The 24,340-nt window shown below is 60.5% G+C and overlaps 1 protein-coding gene across 10 annotated transcripts in view; it reads left to right on the plus strand.

Moving 5' to 3' along the window:
• Nucleotides 1-4,526: 4,526 nt before the first annotated feature.
• The window catches only part of LOC135579185 (PE-PGRS family protein PE_PGRS30-like), a 40,560-nt gene continuing 20,746 nt past the window's right edge, over nucleotides 4,527-24,340 (plus strand). For 4 of the 10 annotated variants that reach the window (XM_065059518.1, XM_065059520.1, XM_065059522.1 and 1 more), the window contains exons 1-6: nucleotides 5,830-8,797; nucleotides 9,391-9,986; nucleotides 12,220-13,512; nucleotides 17,081-17,258; nucleotides 17,565-17,676; nucleotides 19,930-21,222. In XM_065059518.1, the coding sequence (XP_064915590.1) occupies nucleotides 6,888-8,360 (1,473 nt within the window). In that variant the 5' untranslated portion in view covers nucleotides 5,830-6,887 and the 3' untranslated portion in view covers nucleotides 8,361-8,797; nucleotides 9,391-9,986; nucleotides 12,220-13,512; ... (1 more) ...; nucleotides 17,565-17,676; nucleotides 19,930-21,222. The other 6 variants (XM_065059528.1, XM_065059526.1, XM_065059523.1 and 3 more) reach the window with 6 other exon arrangements.

A 24,340-nucleotide genomic window follows, 5' to 3' on the forward strand; every position in this document is an offset into this window, starting at 1 on the left:
TTATCTCATACATATTACAAAGGCTGAGCTCATGATAGGTTAGTAAGAGCATGCAAATCTGTCCTAGCTCCTTGTTACTATCGTGTCCTGTGTGCTGGGCAAGCTTTACAGGCTGCTTTCTCACAGCCACAAGGTCCTGTTGCTAAACAGGACATTCCCATCTGTCATCACAAGTTTCTGCTCTTTGTGCTTACATCTGCATGTTGTAACTTTTCACGGCCCTTAGTAATTTTCCATGCTAACACAACAGGTCTAGTAGCTAGAACTAGCATATTAACTATAGATATATATTTTTGCTAATATCCTATAAGCCTAGATAACCCACAGGCAGAGACGCCGATCGAGCCGCGGGGGTTCGCGGTCGGGTCTGTGCGTGCCGGTGTCCGTCCCCCCCGACGGGGGTCAGGTCCCCATTGGTGTGCAAACGACATCCCTCCCTCGATGGCTCCTTAGGAGGGTTAATCCCAGTCCTCGTTCTTTTGGCAGCGGCGGGTCTGTGACCTCACGGGAAGCCCAGGCTGCTGCACAGAGCTCGTCGGGAGCGGGAGCCGCGGAGGCGGGGGGCCTCGACGAGCCAGAGCTGCGTCAGACGGAGGGGGGCGCGCGCGCTGCCCCGGGGCCGCGTCCGGCGGAGCCGGAGTGACCTCCGGCGGCAACGAGCGGGAGCCGCTCGGAGCTGGAGCGGCCGTTGGCCGCGCCTTCCCTGGGGAGGTGAGCGCGGGGAGCCCGGCCTCTCTCTCCCTCGGGGATTAAACCCGCGCCCGTCCGCGCCCTTCCCGGGGGCGGCGGCGAGGCGGGTTCCCCCGGCTCTCCCGGGGCGGCCCCGCTGCCGAGGGGCGCGGGCGAGGCGGCGGCAGCGCCTCCTCGGTGCCGGGGGGCGGAGGGGAGAGAGACCTGCCGGCCGGAGCCGCGCGGCCCCTCGGGCAGGGCGCTCCCGGTCTCTGGGCCGCAGGCCGGGGGCGGCAGACGGGTTCAGGTGCTCTGGCGTGCTTTTTAGCCAGCGTGGCCTTCTCCGCGCCGTGAAGAAAATCCCGCGCGGTCGATTCCGCTCGCCGCTCGGGAGATGCCGCGTCTCTGGGGCCGTGGACTGGGGAAGAACGTTTGCGAGTTGGAGGGCGCTACAAGATATTCCGCGGGGAAGCCGGAGAAGAGGCAAATTGGCTGCCAGCGGAGTTGCGTTCCTTCGGTTTAGGACGTTCGGCTTGTCCTTCCAGAGAAGGAGCAGTCGTGGGTAGGGCCGAGAGAGGCTTTTAAGCGCGTGATCGGAATTGGAGCCAAATGGCGCTCGACGTTGCCGCCGTGGGTCTTGGCTTTCAGTGGTTTCCCCGCGGCTGCCTGGTGTTGGGGAGCTCGGAGCGGGCATTTTTTTTCCCCCAAGGAGAGGCTGTGCTTGAAACAGAACTTGCTTGAAGAAGACAGACGAGGCGGGTGAGGATGCAGAGCGGGCCAATCAGATCGCTCGGGAGGGCTGGAGGGGCGGAGCGCCGATAGGCGGGGAGCATGGCAATTGATGTGCGTAGGCAGCCAATGAGGTTGCCGGGGGGGCGGGCGTTGCGGTGTCCGTACTGCGCATGCCCAACTTGCGCAGTCCTCAGTCAGGTCCGACGCTGAGGCGGGCACCTGGGGGCGGAGCGCGGGAAGGAGCATCCAATAGGAGGACGGCGCGGCGGGGTGGAAAGCAGCCAATCAGAGCGCGCCGTCTCAATCCCGTTTGAACAGCTGCCTCCCTGGCAAACGCGTCCGTGGGGTCCCGGGGCGGGTAGCGGGAGTTAACGGGGAAACGGGGGTCGGGGCGAGGGAGGGGAGGCTGTGGAGCGCTCATTTTGGCCTCTCCGTCCCTTTTGCCTCTCTCTCCCTCTCTCTGTGTCTCCTTGTCTTGCTCCCTGTCCCTGTCTTTCTCTGGTAAGCTGACCTGCTCTTTGCCCTTCTTTTTTTGTGGAATCACAGGCTCCTCCTGCTTGGAAAAGACACGTGCAGTTTTAAATTTGGGTTTGAACTCTAGGGTTTTTTTTCCCCCCTTAGCGTAAGTGGACGGCACGTTGTCCTCTGGCTCAATCCCCGTTCTGTTCCGTGGAGCCTTCAGTTTAGGATGTTCAGGTAAGACAGTTTGTCCTTCCAGAAAAGGAGCAGTCACCGGTAGGACCGAGAGAGGCTTTTAAGCGCGTGATCGGAATTGAAGCCAAATGGCACTTGACGTTGCCGCTGTGGGTCTTGGCTTTCACTGGTTTCCCCGCGGCTCCCTGGTGTTGGGGAGCTCGGAGCGGGCACGTTTTTTTCCCCGAGGGGAGGCTGTGCTTAAAAAAGAACGTGTTTCCTCAGAGAAGTGCAAGTCCGTGTGCGTAAGACAGACAAAGACCCCAGCCAGCCTAGTCAAGTTCTGAGCGTGCGTCTGTCAGGCGGCTGCTTTACGTTGAGGAGCGCACGGCCGTGCAATGGTAAGGGCGAAGGGCAACGCAAGACAGAAGGGTTTTTCCTGCTGCGGGTGACCAGCCGCCCCCCTTTTCCGCGTGAAGCAGAGGAGCGCGGTTCGTTGTCGCCTTTTAAACGCGGCGGCGGCGGCGGCAAGCCGAGCGGCCGGAGGGCGCGGGGTGGGGGGGGGGGTCCCGGCAGGGCGGCGACCCGGCGGGTGAGGATGCAGAGCGGGCCAATCAGATGGCGCGGGAGAGCTGGAGGGCTGGAGGAGCGGAGCGCTGGTTGGCTGCCTAGGCACGTCAGTTGCCTTTCTGTCTGCCAATCAGATTGCCGGGGGGGCGGGCGTCGAGGGCTGGGTACTGCGCATGCCCCAAAGAGCGAGCGCTGATAGGCGGAGAGATGCTGATTGGCGTGCCGCCCGCAGCCAATGATGTTGCCGAAGGGGCGGGCGTTGCGGCGTCCCTAGTGCGCATGCCCCAGCCGCGATTGCTGATAGGCGGCGAGAGAGGTGATTGACGTGTCCCGGGGAGCCAACCGGGATGCGGCAAGGGGCGGGTGCTGCGGTCTCCCTAGTGCGCATGCCCAAACCGCGAGCGCTGATAGGCGGCGAGAGAGGTGATTGACGTGTCCCGGGGAGCCAACCGGGATGCGGCAAGGGGCGGGTGCTGCGGTCTCCCTAGTGCGCATGCCCAAACCGCGAGCGCTGATAGGCGGCGAGAGAGGTGATTGACGTGTCCCAAGGAGCCAACCGGGAAGCGGCAAGGGGCGGGAGCTGCGGTCTCCCTACTGCGCATGCCCCAGCCGCGATCGCTGATAGGCGGCGAGAGAGGTGATTGACGTGTCCCGGGGAGCCAACCGGGATGCGGCAAGGGGCGGGAGCTGCGGTCTCCCTACTGCGCATGCCCCAGCCGCGATCGCTGATAGGCGGCGAGAGGGCTGATTGACGTGTCCCGGGGAGCCAACCGGGATGCGGCAAGGGGCGGGTGCTGCAGTCTCCCTAGTGCGCATGCCCAAACCGCTAGCGCTGATAGGTCCGCGGTGTCTCGGTGCCGGGGCCGGGGGGGGGAGACCGGAGGCGAACGGGAACGGGGGTCGGGGCGGCTGCGGAGCGCTCGCTGCGGCCGGCGCCCGGGCATCGGGAGGCGGGCGGCTCAGGGCCGCCCTTCGTGAGGTTTCCCGGAGGCGGCAGAAGGGCGGAGGGGAAGGAGGGGACAGCCGGGGACCTCCCGCCGCGGGCGTCTTCGGGGCGCGGCGGCTGTCGGTGCCCGCGGAGCCCGGCGGGACGGCGGGGGAGCGCGAGGGGAACGGAGCGGCGAAAGAGGCGGCAGGTGAGTGCGGCAGCGGCGAGGGTGACCGTGCCGTTGGAACGGGGGGAGCGGGAGGGGCCGGCGCGGCGCGGAGGCGTTCGGTTCCGGTTCCCCCCCCCCCCCCCCGCCCTTACGGCCGCGCTGGCGAAGCTGCTGGGAGGCGTGCGGTCCGGAGCCGCGTCTCCCTCCGGCGCAGCGCCCGTGCCCGGTGCGGCAGCCCCTCCGGGAGCGGCGCAGCCCCCGTCGGTCGCGGGGACGGTTACAAGCAGAGCTAAGGCGCGGTTGCGGGCGGGCTGGGTGGCGTGGCGAGCGGGGCGCCGCTCCGGCGGGAGCTCGGGGCGAGCCCCGGCGGGTTCCGTGTCCTGCGGGCGCGGCTTTCGCGCCGCGGCTCTCTCTGTGCGCTTTTTTGTTTGGTCGCGTTTGTTTTTTGGGTTTTTTTTGGCGGGATTCCCGCGAAACGCGGCACGACCGCTCGCCCGGGGCTGCCGCGGCGGGTCTCAGTGGCGCCGTCCTGTGGGCAAAGCGCGGTACTGCACCCGGCCGCCCCAACGCGGTGCCGCGGCGCGCCTCGGTGCTGCCGCCCTGTGGCGAAACTCGGGTACTGCAGCGCCCGGCAAGGGGGGGGGGCAGAGACGCCGATCGAGCCGCGGGGGTTCGCGGTCGGGTCCGTGCGTGCCGGTGTCCGTCCCCCCCGACGGGGGTCAGGTCCCCATTTGTGTGAAAACGACATCCCTCCCTCGGTGCCTCCTTAAACGTTTAATGACGTAAATATTGCTCCTGCTAACGTTGTCGGCGCGGCTTCTTTCCTCAGTGGATCCGTCCGGCAGTCGGTGGCCCGCGGTTGCTCGGCAACAGCAGAAGCGGATTGAAGGGACCGGCCGCTGGAGGATGCCGAAGCCTCCCGGGTCAGCGATGGGAGCAGCTTTGCGTAAAGCGAGGGGTACGTGAAGCCGGGCGTGCGGTGCCGACCGCCCAGCAGGTAAGGGAAGCTAAAGCTTTACCTCCAGGGACTTCTGCCCAGAAAGCTGAAGCAATTGCTCTCGCGTGAGCTGTAGAGTTACGCAAAGAGAAGAAGATTAGTAGCTGCACTGCAGGTTTCTTGAAGGGTGCGGGCCCTTGAAGCCGTTTGAAAAGAATAAAGTGTATTAACGGCACAAGGGAGGCAGATTAAACGTGGTGCTCCGGTTGCTGGAAGCTGTGCTGTTGCTAGGAGAGTTGCCGTCACGCGTTGCAACGGGCCTCAGAAGGGAAACGCTGCTCAGGAAACTGGCCATAAATTGGCAGGCGCCGCGTCAAACCAGCCACCGAGAGGACAGAGACCGGTACGGAAGCCGCGTCTCTGAGCCCAGGTGGCCGTGTCCTCCAGCCAACGTCAGGAAACTGTAACAAAGAGGATAAGCAATTAATAGGAGATTTATAGCCCGATCAGAATTAGGGTCCAAAGGAGCCGTCACCGGCGACGGGAGAGCAGCGGCGCCTCGCGGCGCGAGGAGCTGACGCGCTCTGTCGAGATCGGACGAACAGGTAAGAGCGAATTTAGAAGCTCTGTGCGAACGAGGCAATGGGAAACGTGCCTAGAAAACCGTCTTGATGGTGCACACGGGGTACAGACAAGAGCAGCCGGACGAGGGAAACGTACCAGGACGACGCTGGCAAAGGGAGTTCTCCGAGCTGCCTGGAAAAGGGGGGTGTCGATACCGGCCGGCACGAACGGCTCCCTTCTCGGGTCGGCCGGAAGCGTTGCCGTGCCGGGGGGCGGCTGCCGGCCTGCGGGCCGGGGCTGCGGCTGTTTGGGGCGCTGCCCCCGCTTTGTTTTCCTCGGGGAGCCCCCCCACGCTCGGGGGCTTGTGGGACGTGCACGTGCAAATGACACGGTGTTCCCAGCTGCTCTGTTCTCTGCCTTGTTTTTTCAGGTGCCTGTCCCTGTTTTCTCTTCCCGCTTTTGAAGAGAAGCTGCCGAGTTAGCGTACGCTGCGGTGAAGTTCTACAAGATGCGGCCCTCAGGAACCGGTTGACGTGAGGGAAATGCTTTCTGACCGCCTGCGCGGTGAGGGGACGTTTTTCACCTTTTAGCTCCTTCTGCACGACAAGAGGGAGACGGAAGGTTAAGTAACACGTTGTTTAGGAGCTGAGAGCTTAGTTTGTATTTAACTAATAATTAAGAGACGTGTTGTCAGCGAGAAACTAAACGATTACAACTAACCTCATCAAATGAAGTAAAGACAGGCCAGCCAGGCGTGGTGGTGGAGTTGCTCTCTATGTGAGAGAGCAGCTACAGTGTACTAAATTCTGCCCAGGAGCGGATGAGGAGCGAGTTGAGAGTGTATGGGTCAGGATCAAGGGGCAGGCTGGCAGGGGTGACACTGCTGTGGGCGTCTGTTGCAGGCCACCAGATCAGGCTGAGGAAGCTGATGAGGCCTTCTATGGGCAGCTGAGAGCGGCCTCACGGTCACAGGCCCTGGTTGTTGTGGGGGATTTTAAGTTCCCTGGTGTTTGCTGGAAGGACCGTTCAGCCAGCCAGCCACAGTCCAGGAGGTTCCTGCCGTGCATCGGTGAGAACCGCCTCATGCAGGTGGTGGAGGAGCCGACTGGGAGAGGTGCACTGCTGGATCTCATCCTCGCTAGCAAGGAGGGTCTGGTCGAAGCAGGAAAGGTTGAGGGCTGCCTGGGCTGCAGTGACCACGAGAAGGTGGAGTTCAGCATCTTGTGTGGCAGGAACAGAACAGCAAGTAGAATTGCAACCCTGGACTTTAGCAGGGCCAACTTTGGCCTTTTCAAGCAATTGCTGGGGGAAATCCCACGGGCAAGACTGCTTGAAGGAAAAGGGGCCCGAGATAGCTGGGTTGCATTCAGAGATTGCTTCTTCCACGCTCAGGATCAGAGCATCCCCACACGAAGGGAGTCGAGGAAGGGAGCCAGGAGGCCTGCGTGGTTGAACAGGGACCTGTTGGGTATGCTCAAGCAGAAGAGGAGAGTTTGCAGGTCATGGAGGCAGGGGCTGGCCACTTGGGAGGAATATAAGGCTGCTGTTAGAGGATGCAGGAAGGCAGCTAGGATAGCCAAGGCCCCCTAGAATTACAGCTGGCGAGAGGGGTCAAGGACAGCAAAAAGAACTTTTTCAAATACATAGCAGATAAAACTAACACCAGAGGCAATGTAGGCCCACTGATGAACGGGGTGGGTGCCCTGGTGGCAGAAGATACAGAGGAGGCAGAATTCCTGAATGCCTTCTTTGTCTCTGTCTACTCTGCCGGAGGCCGTCCTGGGGAGCCCTGTACCCCTGAGACCCCGGATGAAGCCAGGTCAGTGGAGGAGTTTGCTTTAGTCGATGAGGACTGGGTTAGGGAGCAATTAAATAGTCTGGACATCCATAAATCCACGGGTCCGGATGGGATGCACCCGCGGGTGCTGAGGGAGCCGGCTGAAGTCACTGCTGGACCGCTCTCCGTCATCTTTGCCAAGTCTTGGGAAACGGGGGAGGTGCCCGAGGACTGGAGGAAAGCAAATGTCACTGCAGTCTTCAAAAAGGGCAAGAAGGAGGACCCGGGTAATTACAGACCGGTCAGCCTCAGCTCTGTCCCTGGGAAAGTAATGGAACAGCTTCGTCTGGACAACAGAGCAGTGAGGTGGGTTGCAAACTGGCTTAAGGAGAGAAGCCAGAGAGCGGTAGTCAATGGTGCGGAGTCCAGCTGGAGGCCAGTATCCAGTGCAGTGCCTCAGGGGGCAGCGCTGGGGCCAATGTTGTTCAATATATTCATTAACGATTTGGACGAGGGAATAGAGTGCACTATCGGCAAGTTTGCTGATGACACCAAGCTGGGAGGGGTGGCTGACACGCCAGAAGGCTGTGCTGCCATCAGAGACCTGGACAGGCTGGAGAGTTGGGCGGGGAATAACCTGATGAAATTTGACAAGGGCAAGTGTAGAGTCCTGCACCTGGGCAGGAACAACCCCAGGTTCCAGTATAGGTTGGGAAATTACGTATTAGAGAGCAGTGGAGGGGAAAGGGACCTGGGGGTTCTGGTGGACAACAGGATGACCATGAGCCAGCCCTGTGCCCTTGTGGCCAGGAAGGCCAATGGCATCCTGGGGTGTATTAGAAGGGGGGTGGTTAGTAGGTGGAGAGAGGTTCTCCTTCCCCTCTGCTCCGCCCTGGTGAGACCGCATCTGGAATATTGTGTCCAGTTCTGGGCCCCTCAGTTCCAGCAGGACAGGGAACTGCTGGAGAGGGTCCAGCGTAGGGCAACGAAGATGATTAAGGGAGTGGAGCATCTCCCGTGTGAGGAAAGGCTGAGGGAGCTGGGTCTCTTTAGTTTGGAGAAGAGGAGACTAAGGGGGGACCTTATCAATGTTTATAAATATATAAAGGGTGAGTGCCATGAGGATGGAGCCAGGCTCTTCTCGGTGGCAAACAACGATAGGACAAGGGGTAATGGGATCAAGCTGGAACACAAGAGGTTCCGCTTAAATTTGAGAAGAAACTTCTTCTCAGTGAGGGTGGCAGAGCCTGGCCCAGGCTGCCCAGGGAGGTTGCGGAGCCTCCTTCTCTGGAGACATTCAAAACCCGCCTGGACGTGCTCCTGTGCGACCTCACCTGGGCGTTCCTGCTCCATGGGGGGATTGGACTGGATGATCTTTTGAGGTCCCTTCCCGTCCCAAACATACTGTGATGCTGTGAAGAATGCGGCTTAGCAGCGCTGCTGACTCTGCCGTCCCGTTCCCTTCCCCGTTTCAGCCGGCGAGGCGGCCGGAGGACCCGCTCTGTGCGGCCGCGGGGCCCGCGGAGTCGAGGGCTCTGTCGGCGCGCCCCGGGGGTTTCTCTGGCGAGACTCCTCGTCTCGGTCGCGTCGCGGCGGGGACGGACGAGGACCTCTGGCGAGGGGTCTTTCTGCGCTGGGAGCCGGGACCGGGCACGCGCTCGCGGGGCGTCCGTAAGTCGCGGTACGGAATTTAGGCAGGATAGCGCGCACGGGCTTGCGAGCGCCTTACAGGCGTGCGGTGGTTGCTCGTGCGGCCAGCTTTTGGTGTCGGTTGTTCCGGCGCTCCGTCGCGGTGTAGAGCCGGCCCCGTACGTAGCGGTGAGGCGTACCGCAGTTCGGTTTGATTCTCGGATAGGCCTCGGCTCTGACTGTGCACTCGAACGCCAAAACCTACAGCGGAAGCTGCGGTGGCTTTAGCGTGCAAGGGGCGCGAGCGCCGTGAAGCCGCCCGTGTGGCCGAGCGTCCCGATCGCGGCGCTGAGCGTTAGACGGACTTGAGCCGCGTGCCGGAATTGTTTTGTTTTGGAAAGGGCGGGATAAACCTGGAGCACAACTTGTGAGGGCGGTACGTCGTGGGCAGGTTTTAGTATTGCCTGTGGAGTGCCGCTAGAAGCGTTCGTAGTTCTTGCTTGTCTCTGTTACAAGATGAGCCGTGTCGTCCTGCGTGACGCGTAACGGGAGGACGGCGCGGTAGCGGTGCTCTGCACAAGAGCCCGTTGGGGGGTATTTTAGCTCGCGGGAAAGGGATTGGGAACCACCTGGTGGGAATGCGAGGAGAGCAGCCCTGGCGGAATCTGAGGAGCCGAGGCCGTTGTATAAATTGGACAAGGAAGGAAAGGCTGCGGGCAAAGCGCGGTGCTGCACCCGGCCGCCCCAACGCGGAACTCTAATGTGGAATTCCTGTGTTTCAGAGGGGGAGCTGTGACCGCCCCGTGCTCAGCAGACCCCCCAGCCCGGGTGGGGGGAGCAGCGCCGGAGCGGGAGACGCGGCTCCGTCCTCCGTCCCCAGCGTGCCGGGGGGCGGCTGCCGGCCTGTGGGACGTGGCTGCGGCTGTTCGGGGCGCTGCCCCCCCATGTTTGGGCGCTCTGGTACGTACATAGGTAAATGGCGTTTTAAAGTAACGTGCTGCCCGCTGGGGCTGTTTTCCTTTTCTACCTTTTTTTTTTTGAGTGAATAAATGGGGGGACTCGGGGGGTGACGATGACGTTACTGGAGGAGCAGGCCGGTGAGAGATGGGGGCTTTCAGCCCCAAAATGCCTGAACAATCATGGGTGGGGTGTTTAGTGGTACTGTGGGGAGGAGAAATTTCTCCCTGTCCGTTGCAGAGAAAACAGAACAATCCCACATCAAAGCTGTCCTAGAGAAGTACTTGCTGTTTGTCATTCCGGTTCTAGAGCAGCCCGATGTGCTGTTAAAGGTTGTGGTGGTGCGGGTCAGGGATCCCCAGGCTGTGCCGAGACCGCAGGACGGCTGCTGGTGGAACAAAGTCAAGGACAACTTCTCAGAGTAAGAACCTCTCTATTTGTTCTCCTCGGGACACATCCCTTTGCCTCTGGACCCCTCACAAGCTCACTCGCCACCTTGTTCCCTCAGAAACCCGTTTCCTCCCCGTTCCTCTGCGATTGCCCTGCCTGCCTTTGGGTCCCTGCAGGCTCGTTGGTGGCATCACGGTGCCTGTTTGACCTTTTGCCCCGTTAAATTCCCCTCTTTTCTCTCTTCCCCTCAAAACTTCCCCAGTTGCTCTTGTCACATCCCAGAGGCCTCATTTTCCCCTCTTGTCTCCTCTCAGGACCCCCCATCTGTTGGCCCCTGTCGAGGGTTTAGATTGCGGGGTGACAGTAAAACCCTGGCAGATGTATTGTTAACCCCGTCTCCCCCCCACTTCCCCCTTTTGCCCCTCCCTCTCCCCCCTTCCCACTCAGGACAGGCGATCCGGAGGGAAAGAAGGACAGAGAGAAGAGAGTTGGAAAAACTGACAATGTTTTACTAATGCTATATTAAGAGTAGAGAAAATAATACAAAACCAATCCTGAAAGTCTCAGCAACTGCAGAGCCAGCACCTGAAGTCCTGGACTGGACTCTGCAGCCAACCGGAGCTGGATTCAGTCTCTCAGCAGGCCTCAGTTTGCAGGGACGACTAGCAAGGTCCTCTCCTAATGTCACCATAAGCAGAAGGGACGAAAAGGGACAAAGAGGACAAGATCCTCATGATCTGCCACTTGTATATGAAGTATTCATGTGAAGGGGATGTTATACACGGTTGGTCAGTTTGTTGGTCACCTGTTTCTTGTTGCTCCTCTTGCAAGATGTGAATCTGTCCTTATCAACAAGTAAGCATTCCATTGCAATGTTTATCAAAACATGTATGTATCTGGTTCTCCAGGAAAAGGCAGCTAATATGAAGCTTCAGCTGACAGGCAAATTCATGCTGTCTGCCTATCAGATTGCCGGAGGGGCGGGCGTCGAGGGCTGGGTACTGCGTGCCGCCCGCAGCCAATGATGGTGCGGAAGAGGCGGGCGTTGCGGTGTCCCTACTGCGCATGCCCCAGTCGCGAGCGCTGATAGGCGGAGAGGGAGATGATTGACGTGTCCCGGGGAGCGAACCGGGATGCGGCAAGGGGCGGGTGCTGCAGTCTCCCTAGTGCGCATGCCCAAACCGCGAGCGCTGATAGGTCCGCGGTGTCTCGGTGCCGGGGCCGGGGGGGGGAGACCGGAGGCGAACGGGAACGGGGGTCGGGGCGGCTGCGGAGCGCTCGCTGCGGCCGGCGCCCGGGCATCGGGAGGCGGGCGGCTCAGGGCCGCCCTTCGTGAGGTTTCCCGGAGGCGGCAGAAGGGCGGAGGGGAAGGAGGGGACAGCCGGGGACCTCCCGCCGCGGGCGTCTTCGGGGCGCGGCGGCTGTCGGTGCCCGCGGAGCCCGGCGGGACGGCGGGGGAGCGCGAGGGGAACGGAGCGGCGAAAGAGGCGGCAGGTGAGTGCGGCAGCGGCGAGGGTGACCGTGCCGTTGGAACGGGGGGAGCGGGAGGGGCCGGCGCGGCGCGGAGGCGTTCGGTTCCGGTTCCCCCCCCCCCCCCGCCCTTACGGCCGCGCTGGCGAAGCTGCTGGGAGGCGTGCGGTCCGGAGCCGCGTCTCCCTCCGGCGCAGCGCCCGTGCCCGGTGCGGCGCAGCCCCCGTCGGTCGCGGGGACGGTTACAAGCAGAGCTAAGGCGCGGTTGCGGGCGGGCTGGGTGGCGTGGCGAGCGGGGCGCCGCTCCGGCGGGAGCTCGGGGCGAGCCCCGGCGGGTTCCGTGTCCTGCGGGCGCGGCTTTCGCGCCGCGGCTCTCTCTGTGCGCTTTTTTGTTTGGTCGCGTTTGTTTTTTGGGTTTTTTTTGGCGGGATTCCCGCGAAACGCGGCACGACCGCTCGCCCGGGGCTGCCGCGGCGGGTCTCAGTGGCGCCGTCCTGTGGGCAAAGCGCGGTACTGCACCCGGCCGCCCCAACGCGGTGCCGCGGCGCGCCTCGGTGCTGCCGCCCTGTGGCGAAACTCGGGTACTGCAGCGCCCGGCAAGGGGGGGGGGCAGAGACGCCGATCGAGCCGCGGGGGTTCGCGGTCGGGTCCGTGCGTGCCGGTGTCCGTCCCCCCCGACGGGGGTCAGGTCCCCATTTGTGTGAAAACGACATCCCTCCCTCGGTGCCTCCTTAAACGTTTAATGACGTAAATATTGCTCCTGCTAACGTTGTCGGCGCGGCTTCTTTCCTCAGTGGATCCGTCCGGCAGTCGGTGGCCCGCGGTTGCTCGGCAACAGCAGAAGCGGATTGAAGGGACCGGCCGCTGGAGGATGCCGAAGCCTCCCGGGTCAGCGATGGGAGCAGCTTTGCGTAAAGCGAGGGGTACGTGAAGCCGGGCGTGCGGTGCCGACCGCCCAGCAGGTAAGGGAAGCTAAAGCTTTACCTCCAGGGACTTCTGCCCAGAAAGCTGAAGCAATTGCTCTCGCGTGAGCTGTAGAGTTACGCAAAGAGAAGAAGATTAGTAGCTGCACTGCAGGTTTCTTGAAGGGTGCGGGCCCTTGAAGCCGTTTGAAAAGAATAAAGTGTATTAACGGCACAAGGGAGGCAGATTAAACGTGATGCTCCGGTTGCTGGAAGCTGTGCTGTTGCTAGGAGAGTTGCCGTCACGCGTTGCAACGGGCCTCAGAAGGGAAACGCTGCTCAGGAAACTGGCCATAAATTGGCAGGCGCCGCGTCAAACCAGCCACCGAGAGGACAGAGACCGGTACGGAAGCCGCGTCTCTGAGCCCAGGTGGCCGTGTCCTCCAGCCAACGTCAGGAAACTGTAACAAAGAGGATAAGCAATTAATAGGAGATTTATAGCCCGATCAGAATTAGGGTCCAAAGGAGCCGTCACCGGCGACGGGAGAGCAGCGGCGCCTCGCGGCGCGAGGAGCTGACGCGCTCTGTCGAGATCGGACGAACAGGTAAGAGCGAATTTAGAAGCTCTGTGCGAACGAGGCAATGGGAAACGTGCCTAGAAAACCGTCTTGATGGTGCACACGGGGTACAGACAAGAGCAGCCGGACGAGGGAAACGTACCAGGACGACGCTGGCAAAGGGAGTTCTCCGAGCTGCCTGGAAAAGGGGGGTGTCGATACCGGCCGGCACGAACGGCTCCCTTCTCGGGTCGGCCGGAAGCGTTGCCGTGCCGGGGGGCGGCTGCCGGCCTGCGGGCCGGGGCTGCGGCTGTTTGGGGCGCTGCCCCCGCTTTGTTTTCCTCGGGGAGCCCCCCCACGCTCGGGGGCTTGTGGGACGTGCACGTGCAAATGACACGGTGTTCCCAGCTGCTCTGTTCTCTGCCTTGTTTTTTCAGGTGCCTGTCCCTGTTTTCTCTTCCCGCTTTTGAAGAGAAGCTGCCGAGTCAGCGTACGCTGCGGTGAAGTTCTACAAGATGCGGCCCTCAGGAACCGGTTGACGTGAGGGAAATGCTTTCTGACCGCCTGCGCGGTGAGGGGACGTTTTTCACCTTTTAGCTCCTTCTGCACGACAAGAGGGAGACGGAAGGTTAAGTAACACGTTGTTTAGGAGCTGAGAGCTTAGTTTGTATTTAACTAATAATTAAGAGACGTGTTGTCAGCGAGAAACTAAACGATTACAACTAACCTCATCAAATGAAGTAAAGACAGGCCAGCCAGGCGTGGTGGTGGAGTTGCTCTCTATGTGAGAGAGCAGCTACAGTGTACTAAATTCTGCCCAGGAGCGGATGAGGAGCGAGTTGAGAGTGTATGGGTCAGGATCAAGGGGCAGGCTGGCAGGGGTGACACTGCTGTGGGCGTCTGTTGCAGGCCACCAGATCAGGCTGAGGAAGCTGATGAGGCCTTCTATGGGCAGCTGAGAGCGGCCTCACGGTCACAGGCCCTGGTTGTTGTGGGGGATTTTAAGTTCCCTGGTGTTTGCTGGAAGGACCGTTCAGCCAGCCAGCCACAGTCCAGGAGGTTCCTGCCGTGCATCGGTGAGAACCGCCTCATGCAGGTGGTGGAGGAGCCGACTGGGAGAGGTGCACTGCTGGATCTCATCCTCGCTAGCAAGGAGGGTCTGGTCGAAGCAGGAAAGGTTGAGGGCTGCCTGGGCTGCAGTGACCACGAGAAGGTGGAGTTCAGCATCTTGTGTGGCAGGAACAGAACAGCAAGTAGAATTGCAACCCTGGACTTTAGCAGGGCCAACTTTGGCCTTTTCAAGCAATTGCTGGGGGAAATCCCACGGGCAAGACTGCTTGAAGGAAAAGGGGCCCGAGATAGCTGGGTTGCATTCAGAGATTGCTTCTTCCACGCTCAGGATCAGAGCATCCCCACATGAAGGGAGTCGAGGAAGGGAGCCAGGAGGCCTGCGTGGTTGAACAGGGACCTGTTGGGTATGCTCAAGCAGAAGAGGAGAGTTTGCAGGTCATGGAGGCAGGGGCTGGCCACTTGGGAGGAATATAAGGCTGCTGTTAGAGGATGCAGGAAGGCAGCTAGGATAGCCAAGGCCCCCTAGAATTACAGCTGGCGAGAGGGGTCAAGGACAGCAAAAAGAACTTTTTCAAATACATAGCAGATAAAACTAACACCAGAGGCAATGTAGGCCCACTGATGAACGGGGTGGGTGCCCTGGTGGCAGAAGATACAGAGGAGGCAGAATTCCTGAATGCCTTCTTTGTCTCTGTCTACTCTGCCGGAGGCCGTCCTGGGGAGCCCTGTACCCCTGAGACCCCGGATGAAGCCAGGTCAGTGGAGGAGTTTGCTTTAGTCGATGAGGACTGGGTTAGGGAGCAATTAAATAGTCTGGACATCCATAAATCCACGGGTCCGGATGGGATGCACCCGCGGGTGCTGAGGGAGCCGGCTGAAGTCACTGCTGGACCGCTCTCCGTCATCTTTGCCAAGTCTTGGGAAACGGGGGAGGTGCCCGAGGACTGGAGGAAAGCAAATGTCACTGCAGTCTTCAAAAAGGGCAAGAAGGAGGACCCGGGTAATTACAGACCGGTCAGCCTCAGCTCTGTCCCTGGGAAAGTAATGGAACAGCTTCGTCTGGACAACAGAGCAGTGAGGTGGGTTGCAAACTGGCTTAAGGAGAGAAGCCAGAGAGCGGTAGTCAATGGTGCGGAGTCCAGCTGGAGGCCAGTATCCAGTGCAGTGCCTCAGGGGGCAGCGCTGGGGCCAATGTTGTTCAATATATTCATTAACGATTTGGACGAGGGAATAGAGTGCACTATCGGCAAGTTTGCTGATGACACCAAGCTGGGAGGGGTGGCTGACACGCCAGAAGGCTGTGCTGCCATCAGAGACCTGGACAGGCTGGAGAGTTGGGCGGGGAATAACCTGATGAAATTTGACAAGGGCAAGTGTAGAGTCCTGCACCTGGGCAGGAACAACCCCAGGTTCCAGTATAGGTTGGGAAATTACGTATTAGAGAGCAGTGGAGGGGAAAGGGACCTGGGGGTTCTGGTGGACAACAGGATGACCATGAGCCAGCCCTGTGCCCTTGTGGCCAGGAAGGCCAATGGCATCCTGGGGTGTATTAGAAGGGGGGTGGTTAGTAGGTGGAGAGAGGTTCTCCTTCCCCTCTGCTCCGCCCTGGTGAGACCGCATCTGGAATATTGTGTCCAGTTCTGGGCCCCTCAGTTCCAGCAGGACAGGGAACTGCTGGAGAGGGTCCAGCGTAGGGCAACGAAGATGATTAAGGGAGTGGAGCATCTCCCGTGTGAGGAAAGGCTGAGGGAGCTGGGTCTCTTTAGTTTGGAGAAGAGGAGACTAAGGGGGGACCTTATCAATGTTTATAAATATATAAAGGGTGAGTGCCATGAGGATGGAGCCAGGCTCTTCTCGGTGGCAAACAACGATAGGACAAGGGGTAATGGGATCAAGCTGGAACACAAGAGGTTCCGCTTAAATTTGAGAAGAAACTTCTTCTCAGTGAGGGTGGCAGAGCCTGGCCCAGGCTGCCCAGGGAGGTTGCGGAGCCTCCTTCTCTGGAGACATTCAAAACCCGCCTGGACGTGCTCCTGTGCGACCTCACCTGGGCGTTCCTGCTCCATGGGGGGATTGGACTGGATGATCTTTTGAGGTCCCTTCCCGTCCCAAACATACTGTGATGCTGTGAAGAATGCGGCTTAGCAGCGCTGCTGACTCTGCCGTCCCGTTCCCTTCCCCGTTTCAGCCGGCGAGGCGGCCGGAGGACCCGCTCTGTGCGGCCGCGGGGCCCGCGGAGTCGAGGGCTCTGTCGGCGCGCCCCGGGGGTTTCTCTGGAGAGACTCCTCGTCTCGGTCGCGTCGCGGCGGGGACGGACGAGGACCTCTGGCGAGGGGTCTTTCTGCGCTGGGAGCCGGGACCGGGCACGCGCTCGCGGGGCGTCCGTAAGTCGCGGTACGGAATTTAGGCAGGATAGCGCGCACGGGCTTGCGAGCGCCTTACAGGCGTGCGGTGGTTGCTCGTGCGGCCAGCTTTTGGTGTCGGTTGTTCCGGCGCTCCGTCGCGGTGTCGAGCCGGCCCCGTACGTAGCGGTGAGGCGTACCGCAGTTCGGTTTGATTCTCGGATAGGCCTCGGCTCTGACTGTGCACTCGAACGCCAAAACCTACAGCGGAAGCTGCGGTGGCTTTAGCGTGCAAGGGGCGCGAGCGCCGTGAAGCCGCCCGTGTGGCCGAGCGTCCCGATCGCGGCGCTGAGCGTTAGACGGACTTGAGCCGCGTGCCGGAATTGTTTTGTTTTGGAAAGGGCGGGATAAACTTGGAGCACAACTTGTGAGGGCGGTACGTCGTGGGCAGGTTTTAGTATTGCCTGTGGAGTGCCGCTAGAAGCGTTCGTAGTTCTTGCTTGTCTCTGTTACAAGATGAGCCGTGTCGTCCTGCGTGACGCGTAACGGGAGGACGGCGCGGTAGCGGTGCTCTGCACAAGAGCCCGTTGGGGGGTATTTTAGCTCGCGGGAAAGGGATTGGGGAACCACCTGGTGGGAATGCGAGGAGAGCAGCCCTGGCGGAATCTGAGGAGCCGAGGCCGTTGTATAAATTGGACAAGGAAGGAAAGGCTGCGGGCAAAGCGCGGTGCTGCACCCGGCCGCCCCAACGCGGAACTCTAATGTGGAATTCCTGTGTTTCAGAGGGGGAGCTGTGACCGCCCCGTGCTCAGCAGACCCCCCAGCCCGGGTGGGGGGAGCAGCGCCGGAGCGGGAGACGCGGCTCCGTCCTCCGTCCCCAGCGTGCCGGGGGGCGGCTGCCGGCCTCTGGGACGTGGCTGCGGCTGTTCGGGGCGCTGCCCCCCCATGTTTGGGCGCTCTGGTACGTACATAGGTAAATGGCGTTTTAAAGTAACGTGCTGCCCGCTGGGGCTGTTTTCCTTTTCTACCTTTTTTTTTTTGAGTGAATAAATGGGGGGACTCGGGGGGTGACGATGACGTTACTGGAGGAGCAGGCCGGTGAGAGATGGGGGCTTTCAGCCCCAAAATGCCTGAACAATCATGGGTGGGGTGTTTAGTGGTACTGTGGGGAGGAGAAATTTCTCCCTGTCCGTTGCAGAGAAAACAGAACAATCCCACATCAAAGCTGTCCTAGAGAAGTACTTGCTGTTTGTCATTCCGGTTCTAGAGCAGCCCGATGTGCTGTTAAAGGTTGTGGTGGTGCGGGTCAGGGATCCCCAGGCTGTGCCGAGACCGCAGGACGGCTGCTGGTGGAACAAAGTCAAGGACAACTTCTCAGAGTAAGAACCTCTCTATTTGTTCTCCTCGGGACACATCCCTTTGCCTCTGGACCCCTCACAAGCTCACTCGCCACCTTGTTCCCTCAGAAACCCGTTTCCTCCCCGTTCCTCTGCGATTGCCCTGCCTGCCTTTGGGTCCCTGCAGGCTCGTTGGTGGCATCACGGTGCCTGTTTGACCTTTTGCCCCGTTAAATTCCCCTCTTTTCTCTCTTCCCCTCAAAACTTCCCCAGTTGCTCTTGTCACATCCCAGAGGCCTCATTTTCCCCTCTTGTCTCCTCTCAGGACCCCCCCATCTGTTGGCCCCTGTCGAGGGTTTAGATTGCGGGGTGACAGTAAAACCCTGGCAGATGTATTGTTAACCCCGTCTCCCCCCCACTTCCCCCTTTTGCCCCTCCCTCTCCCCCCTTCCCACTCAGGACAGGCGATCCGGAGGGAAAGAAGGACAGAGAGAAGAGAGTTGGAAAAACTGGCAATGTTTTACTAATGCTATATTAAGAGTAGAGAAAATAATACAAAACCAATCCTGAAAGTCTCAGCAACTGCAGAGCCAGCACCTGAAGTCCTGGACTGGACTCTGCAGCCAACCGGAGCTGGATTCAGTCTCTCAGCAGGCCTCAGTTTGCAGGGACGACTAGCAAGGTCCTCTCCTAATGTCACCATAAGCAGAAGGGACGAAAAGGGGCAAAGAGGACAAGATCCTCATGATCTGCCACTTGTATATGAAGTATTCATGTGAAGGGGATGTTATACACGGTTGGTCAGTTTGTTGGTCACCTGTTTCTTGTTGCTCCTCTTGCAAGATGTGAATCTGTCCTTATCAACAAGTAAGCATTCCATTGCAATGTTTATCAAAACATGTATGTATCTGGTTCTCCAGGAAAAGGCAGCTAATATGAAGCTTCAGCTGACAGGCAAATTCATGCTGTCTGCCTATCAGATTGCCGGAGGGGCGGGCGTCGAGGGCTGGGTACTGCGTGCCGCCCGCAGCCAATGATGGTGCGGAAGAGGCGGGCGTTGCGGTGTCCCTACTGCGCATGCCCCAGTCGCGAGCGCTGATAGGCGGAGAGGGAGATGATTGACGTGTCCCGGGGAGCGAACCGGGATGCGGCAAGGGGCGGGTGCTGCAGTCTCCCTAGTGCGCATGCCCAAACCGCGAGCGCTGATAGGTCCGCGGTGTCTCGGTGCCGGGGCCGGGGGGGGGAGACCGGAGGCGAACGGGAACGGGGGTCGGGGCGGCTGCGGAGCGCTCGCTGCGGCCGGCGCCCGGGCATCGGGAGGCGGGCGGCTCAGGGCCGCCCTTCGTGAGGTTCCCCGGAGGCGGCAGAAGGGCGGAGGGGAAGGAGGGGACAGCCGGGGACCTCCCGCCGCGGGCGTCTTCGGGGCGCGGCGGCTGTCGGTGCCCGCGGAGCCCGGCGGGACGGCGGGGGAGCGCGAGGGGAACGGAGCGGCGAAAGAGGCGGCAGGTGAGTGCGGCAGCGGCGAGGGTGACCGTGCCGTTGGAACGGGGGGAGCGGGAGGGGCCGGCGCGGCGCGGAGGCGTTCGGTTCCGGTTCCCCCCCCCCCCCCCGCCCTTACGGCCGCGCTGGCGAAGCTGCTGGGAGGCGTGCGGTCCGGAGCCGCGTCTCCCTCCGGCGCAGCGCCCGTGCCCGGTGCGGCAGCCCCTCCGGGAGCGGCGCAGCCCCCGTCGGTCGCGGGGACGGTTACAAGCAGAGCTAAGGCGCGGTTGCGGGCGGGCTGGGTGGCGTGGCGAGCGGGGCGCCGCTCCGGCGGGAGCTCGGGGCGAGCCCCGGCGGGTTCCGTGTCCTGCGGGCGCGGCTTTCGCGCCGCGGCTCTCTCTGTGCGCTTTTTTGTTTGGTCGCGTTTGTTTTTTGGGTTTTTTTTGGCGGGATTCCCGCGAAACGCGGCACGACCGCTCGCCCGGGGCTGCCGCGGCGGGTCTCAGTGGCGCCGTCCTGTGGGCAAAGCGCGGTACTGCACCCGGCCGCCCCAACGCGGTGCCGCGGCGCGCCTCGGTGCTGCCGCCCTGTGGCGAAACTCGGGTACTGCAGCGCCCGGCAAGGGGGGGGGGCAGAGACGCCGATCGAGCCGCGGGGGTTCGCGGTCGGGTCCGTGCGTGCCGGTGTCCGTCCCCCCCGACGGGGGTCAGGTCCCCATTTGTGTGAAAACGACATCCCTCCCTCGGTGCCTCCTTAAACGTTTAATGACGTAAATATTGCTCCTGCTAACGTTGTCGGCGCGGCTTCTTTCCTCAGTGGATCCGTCCGGCAGTCGGTGGCCCGCGGTTGCTCGGCAACAGCAGAAGCGGATTGAAGGGACCGGCCGCTGGAGGATGCCGAAGCCTCCCGGGTCAGCGATGGGAGCAGCTTTGCGTAAAGCGAGGGGTACGTGAAGCCGGGCGTGCGGTGCCGACCGCCCAGCAGGTAAGGGAAGCTAAAGCTTTACCTCCAGGGACTTCTGCCCAGAAAGCTGAAGCAATTGCTCTCGCGTGAGCTGTAGAGTTACGCAAAGAGAAGAAGATTAGTAGCTGCACTGCAGGTTTCTTGAAGGGTGCGGGCCCTTGAAGCCGTTTGAAAAGAATAAAGTGTATTAACGGCACAAGGGAGGCAGATTAAACGTGATGCTCCGGTTGCTGGAAGCTGTGCTGTTGCTAGGAGAGTTGCCGTCACGCGTTGCAACGGGCCTCAGAAGGGAAACGCTGCTCAGGAAACTGGCCATAAATTGGCAGGCGCCGCGTCAAACCAGCCACCGAGAGGACAGAGACCGGTACGGAAGCCGCGTCTCTGAGCCCAGGTGGCCGTGTCCTCCAGCCAACGTCAGGAAACTGTAACAAAGAGGATAAGCAATTAATAGGAGATTTATAGCCCGATCAGAATTAGGGTCCAAAGGAGCCGTCACCGGCGACGGGAGAGCAGCGGCGCCTCGCGGCGCGAGGAGCTGACGCGCTCTGTCGAGATCGGACGAACAGGTAAGAGCGAATTTAGAAGCTCTGTGCGAACGAGGCAATGGGAAACGTGCCTAGAAAACCGTCTTGATGGTGCACACGGGGTACAGACAAGAGCAGCCGGACGAGGGAAACGTACCAGGACGACGCTGGCAAAGGGAGTTCTCCGAGCTGCCTGGAAAAGGGGGGTGTCGATACCGGCCGGCACGAACGGCTCCCTTCTCGGGTCGGCCGGAAGCGTTGCCGTGCCGGGGGGCGGCTGCCGGCCTGCGGGCCGGGGCTGCGGCTGTTTGGGGCGCTGCCCCCGCTTTGTTTTCCTCGGGGAGCCCCCCCACGCTCGGGGGCTTGTGGGACGTGCACGTGCAAATGACACGGTGTTCCCAGCTGCTCTGTTCTCTGCCTTGTTTTTTCAGGTGCCTGTCCCTGTTTTCTCTTCCCGCTTTTGAAGAGAAGCTGCCGAGTCAGCGTACGCTGCGGTGAAGTTCTACAAGATGCGGCCCTCAGGAACCGGTTGACGTGAGGGAAATGCTTTCTGACCGCCTGCGCGGTGAGGGGACGTTTTTCACCTTTTAGCTCCTTCTGCACGACAAGAGGGAGACGGAAGGTTAAGTAACACGTTGTTTAGGAGCTGAGAGCTTAGTTTGTATTTAACTAATAATTAAGAGACGTGTTGTCAGCGAGAAACTAAACGATTACAACTAACCTCATCAAATGAAGTAAAGACAGGCCAGCCAGGCGTGGTGGTGGAGTTGCTCTCTATGTGAGAGAGCAGCTACAGTGTACTAAATTCTGCCCAGGAGCGGATGAGGAGCGAGTTGAGAGTGTATGGGTCAGGATCAAGGGGCAGGCTGGCAGGGGTGACACTGCTGTGGGCGTCTGTTGCAGGCCACCAGATCAGGCTGAGGAAGCTGATGAGGCCTTCTATGGGCAGCTGAGAGCGGCCTCACGGTCACAGGCCCTGGTTGTTGTGGGGGATTTTAAGTTCCCTGGTGTTTGCTGGAAGGACCGTTCAGCCAGCCAGCCACAGTCCAGGAGGTTCCTGCCGTGCATCGGTGAGAACCGCCTCATGCAGGTGGTGGAGGAGCCGACTGGGAGAGGTGCACTGCTGGATCTCATCCTCGCTAGCAAGGAGGGTCTGGTCGAAGCAGGAAAGGTTGAGGGCTGCCTGGGCTGCAGTGACCACGAGAAGGTGGAGTTCAGCATCTTGTGTGGCAGGAACAGAACAGCAAGTAGAATTGCAACCCTGGACTTTAGCAGGGCCAACTTTGGCCTTTTCAAGCAATTGCTGGGGGAAATCCCACGGGCAAGACTGCTTGAAGGAAAAGGGGCCCGAGATAGCTGGGTTGCATTCAGAGATTGCTTCTTCCACGCTCAGGATCAGAGCATCCCCACACGAAGGGAGTCGAGGAAGGGAGCCAGGAGGCCTGCGTGGTTGAACAGGGACCTGTTGGGTATGCTCAAGCAGAAGAGGAGAGTTTGCAGGTCATGGAGGCAGGGGCTGGCCACTTGGGAGGAATATAAGGCTGCTGTTAGAGGATGCAGGAAGGCAGCTAGGATAGCCAAGGCCCCCTAGAATTACAGCTGGCGAGAGGGGTCAAGGACAGCAAAAAGAACTTTTTCAAATACATAGCAGATAAAACTAACACCAGAGGCAATGTAGGCCCACTGATGAACGGGGTTGGTGCCCTGGTGGCAGAAGATACAGAGGAGGCAGAATTCCTGAATGCCTTCTTTGTCTCTGTCTACTCTGCCGGAGGCCGTCCTGGGGAGCCCTGTACCCCTGAGACCCCGGATGAAGCCAGGTCAGTGGAGGAGTTTGCTTTAGTCGATGAGGACTGGGTTAGGGAGCAATTAAATAGTCTGGACATCCATAAATCCACGGGTCCGGATGGGATGCACCCGCGGGTGCTGAGGGAGCCGGCTGAAGTCACTGCTGGACCGCTCTCCGTCATCTTTGCCAAGTCTTGGGAAACGGGGGAGGTGCCCGAGGACTGGAGGAAAGCAAATGTCACTGCAGTCTTCAAAAAGGGCAAGAAGGAGGACCCGGGTAATTACAGACCGGTCAGCCTCAGCTCTGTCCCTGGGAAAGTAATGGAACAGCTTCGTCTGGACAACAGAGCAGTGAGGTGGGTTGCAAACTGGCTTAAGGAGAGAAGCCAGAGAGCGGTAGTCAATGGTGCGGAGTCCAGCTGGAGGCCAGTATCCAGTGCAGTGCCTCAGGGGGCAGCGCTGGGGCCAATGTTGTTCAATATATTCATTAACGATTTGGACGAGGGAATAGAGTGCACTATCGGCAAGTTTGCTGATGACACCAAGCTGGGAGGGGTGGCTGACACGCCAGAAGGCTGTGCTGCCATCAGAGACCTGGACAGGCTGGAGAGTTGGGCGGGGAATAACCTGATGAAATTTGACAAGGGCAAGTGTAGAGTCCTGCACCTGGGCAGGAACAACCCCAGGTTCCAGTATAGGTTGGGAAATTACGTATTAGAGAGCAGTGGAGGGGAAAGGGACCTGGGGGTTCTGGTGGACAACAGGATGACCATGAGCCAGCCCTGTGCCCTTGTGGCCAGGAAGGCCAATGGCATCCTGGGGTGTATTAGAAGGGGGGTGGTTAGTAGGTGGAGAGAGGTTCTCCTTCCCCTCTGCTCCGCCCTGGTGAGACCGCATCTGGAATATTGTGTCCAGTTCTGGGCCCCTCAGTTCCAGCAGGACAGGGAACTGCTGGAGAGGGTCCAGCGTAGGGCAACGAAGATGATTAAGGGAGTGGAGCATCTCCCGTGTGAGGAAAGGCTGAGGGAGCTGGGTCTCTTTAGTTTGGAGAAGAGGAGACTAAGGGGGGACCTTATCAATGTTTATAAATATATAAAGGGTGAGTGCCATGAGGATGGAGCCAGGCTCTTCTCGGTGGCAAACAACGATAGGACAAGGGGTAATGGGATCAAGCTGGAACACAAGAGGTTCCGCTTAAATTTGAGAAGAAACTTCTTCTCAGTGAGGGTGGCAGAGCCTGGCCCAGGCTGCCCAGGGAGGTTGCGGAGCCTCCTTCTCTGGAGACATTCAAAACCCGCCTGGACGTGCTCCTGTGCGACCTCACCTGGGCGTTCCTGCTCCATGGGGGGATTGGACTGGATGATCTTTTGAGGTCCCTTCCCGTCCCAAACATACTGTGATGCTGTGAAGAATGCGGCTTAGCAGCGCTGCTGACTCTGCCGTCCCGTTCCCTTCCCCGTTTCAGCCGGCGAGGCGGCCGGAGGACCCGCTCTGTGCGGCCGCGGGGCCCGCGGAGTCGAGGGCTCTGTCGGCGCGCCCCGGGGGTTTCTCTGGAGAGACTCCTCGTCTCGGTCGCGTCGCGGCGGGGACGGACGAGGACCTCTGGCGAGGGGTCTTTCTGCGCTGGGAGCCGGGACCGGGCACGCGCTCGCGGGGCGTCCGTAAGTCGCGGTACGGAATTTAGGCAGGATAGCGCGCACGGGCTTGCGAGCGCCTTACAGGCGTGCGGTGGTTGCTCGTGCGGCCAGCTTTTGGTGTCGGTTGTTCCGGCGCTCCGTCGCGGTGTAGAGCCGGCCCCGTACGTAGCGGTGAGGCGTACCGCAGTTCGGTTTGATTCTCGGATAGGCCTCGGCTCTGACTGTGCACTCGAACGCCAAAACCTACAGCGGAAGCTGCGGTGGCTTTAGCGTGCAAGGGGCGCGAGCGCCGTGAAGCCGCCCGTGTGGCCGAGC

This window comes from Columba livia, chromosome 3 (assembly GCF_036013475.1).
Source record: "Columba livia isolate bColLiv1 breed racing homer chromosome 3, bColLiv1.pat.W.v2, whole genome shotgun sequence".
NCBI classification, from domain to species: Eukaryota; Metazoa; Chordata; class Aves; order Columbiformes; family Columbidae; genus Columba; species Columba livia.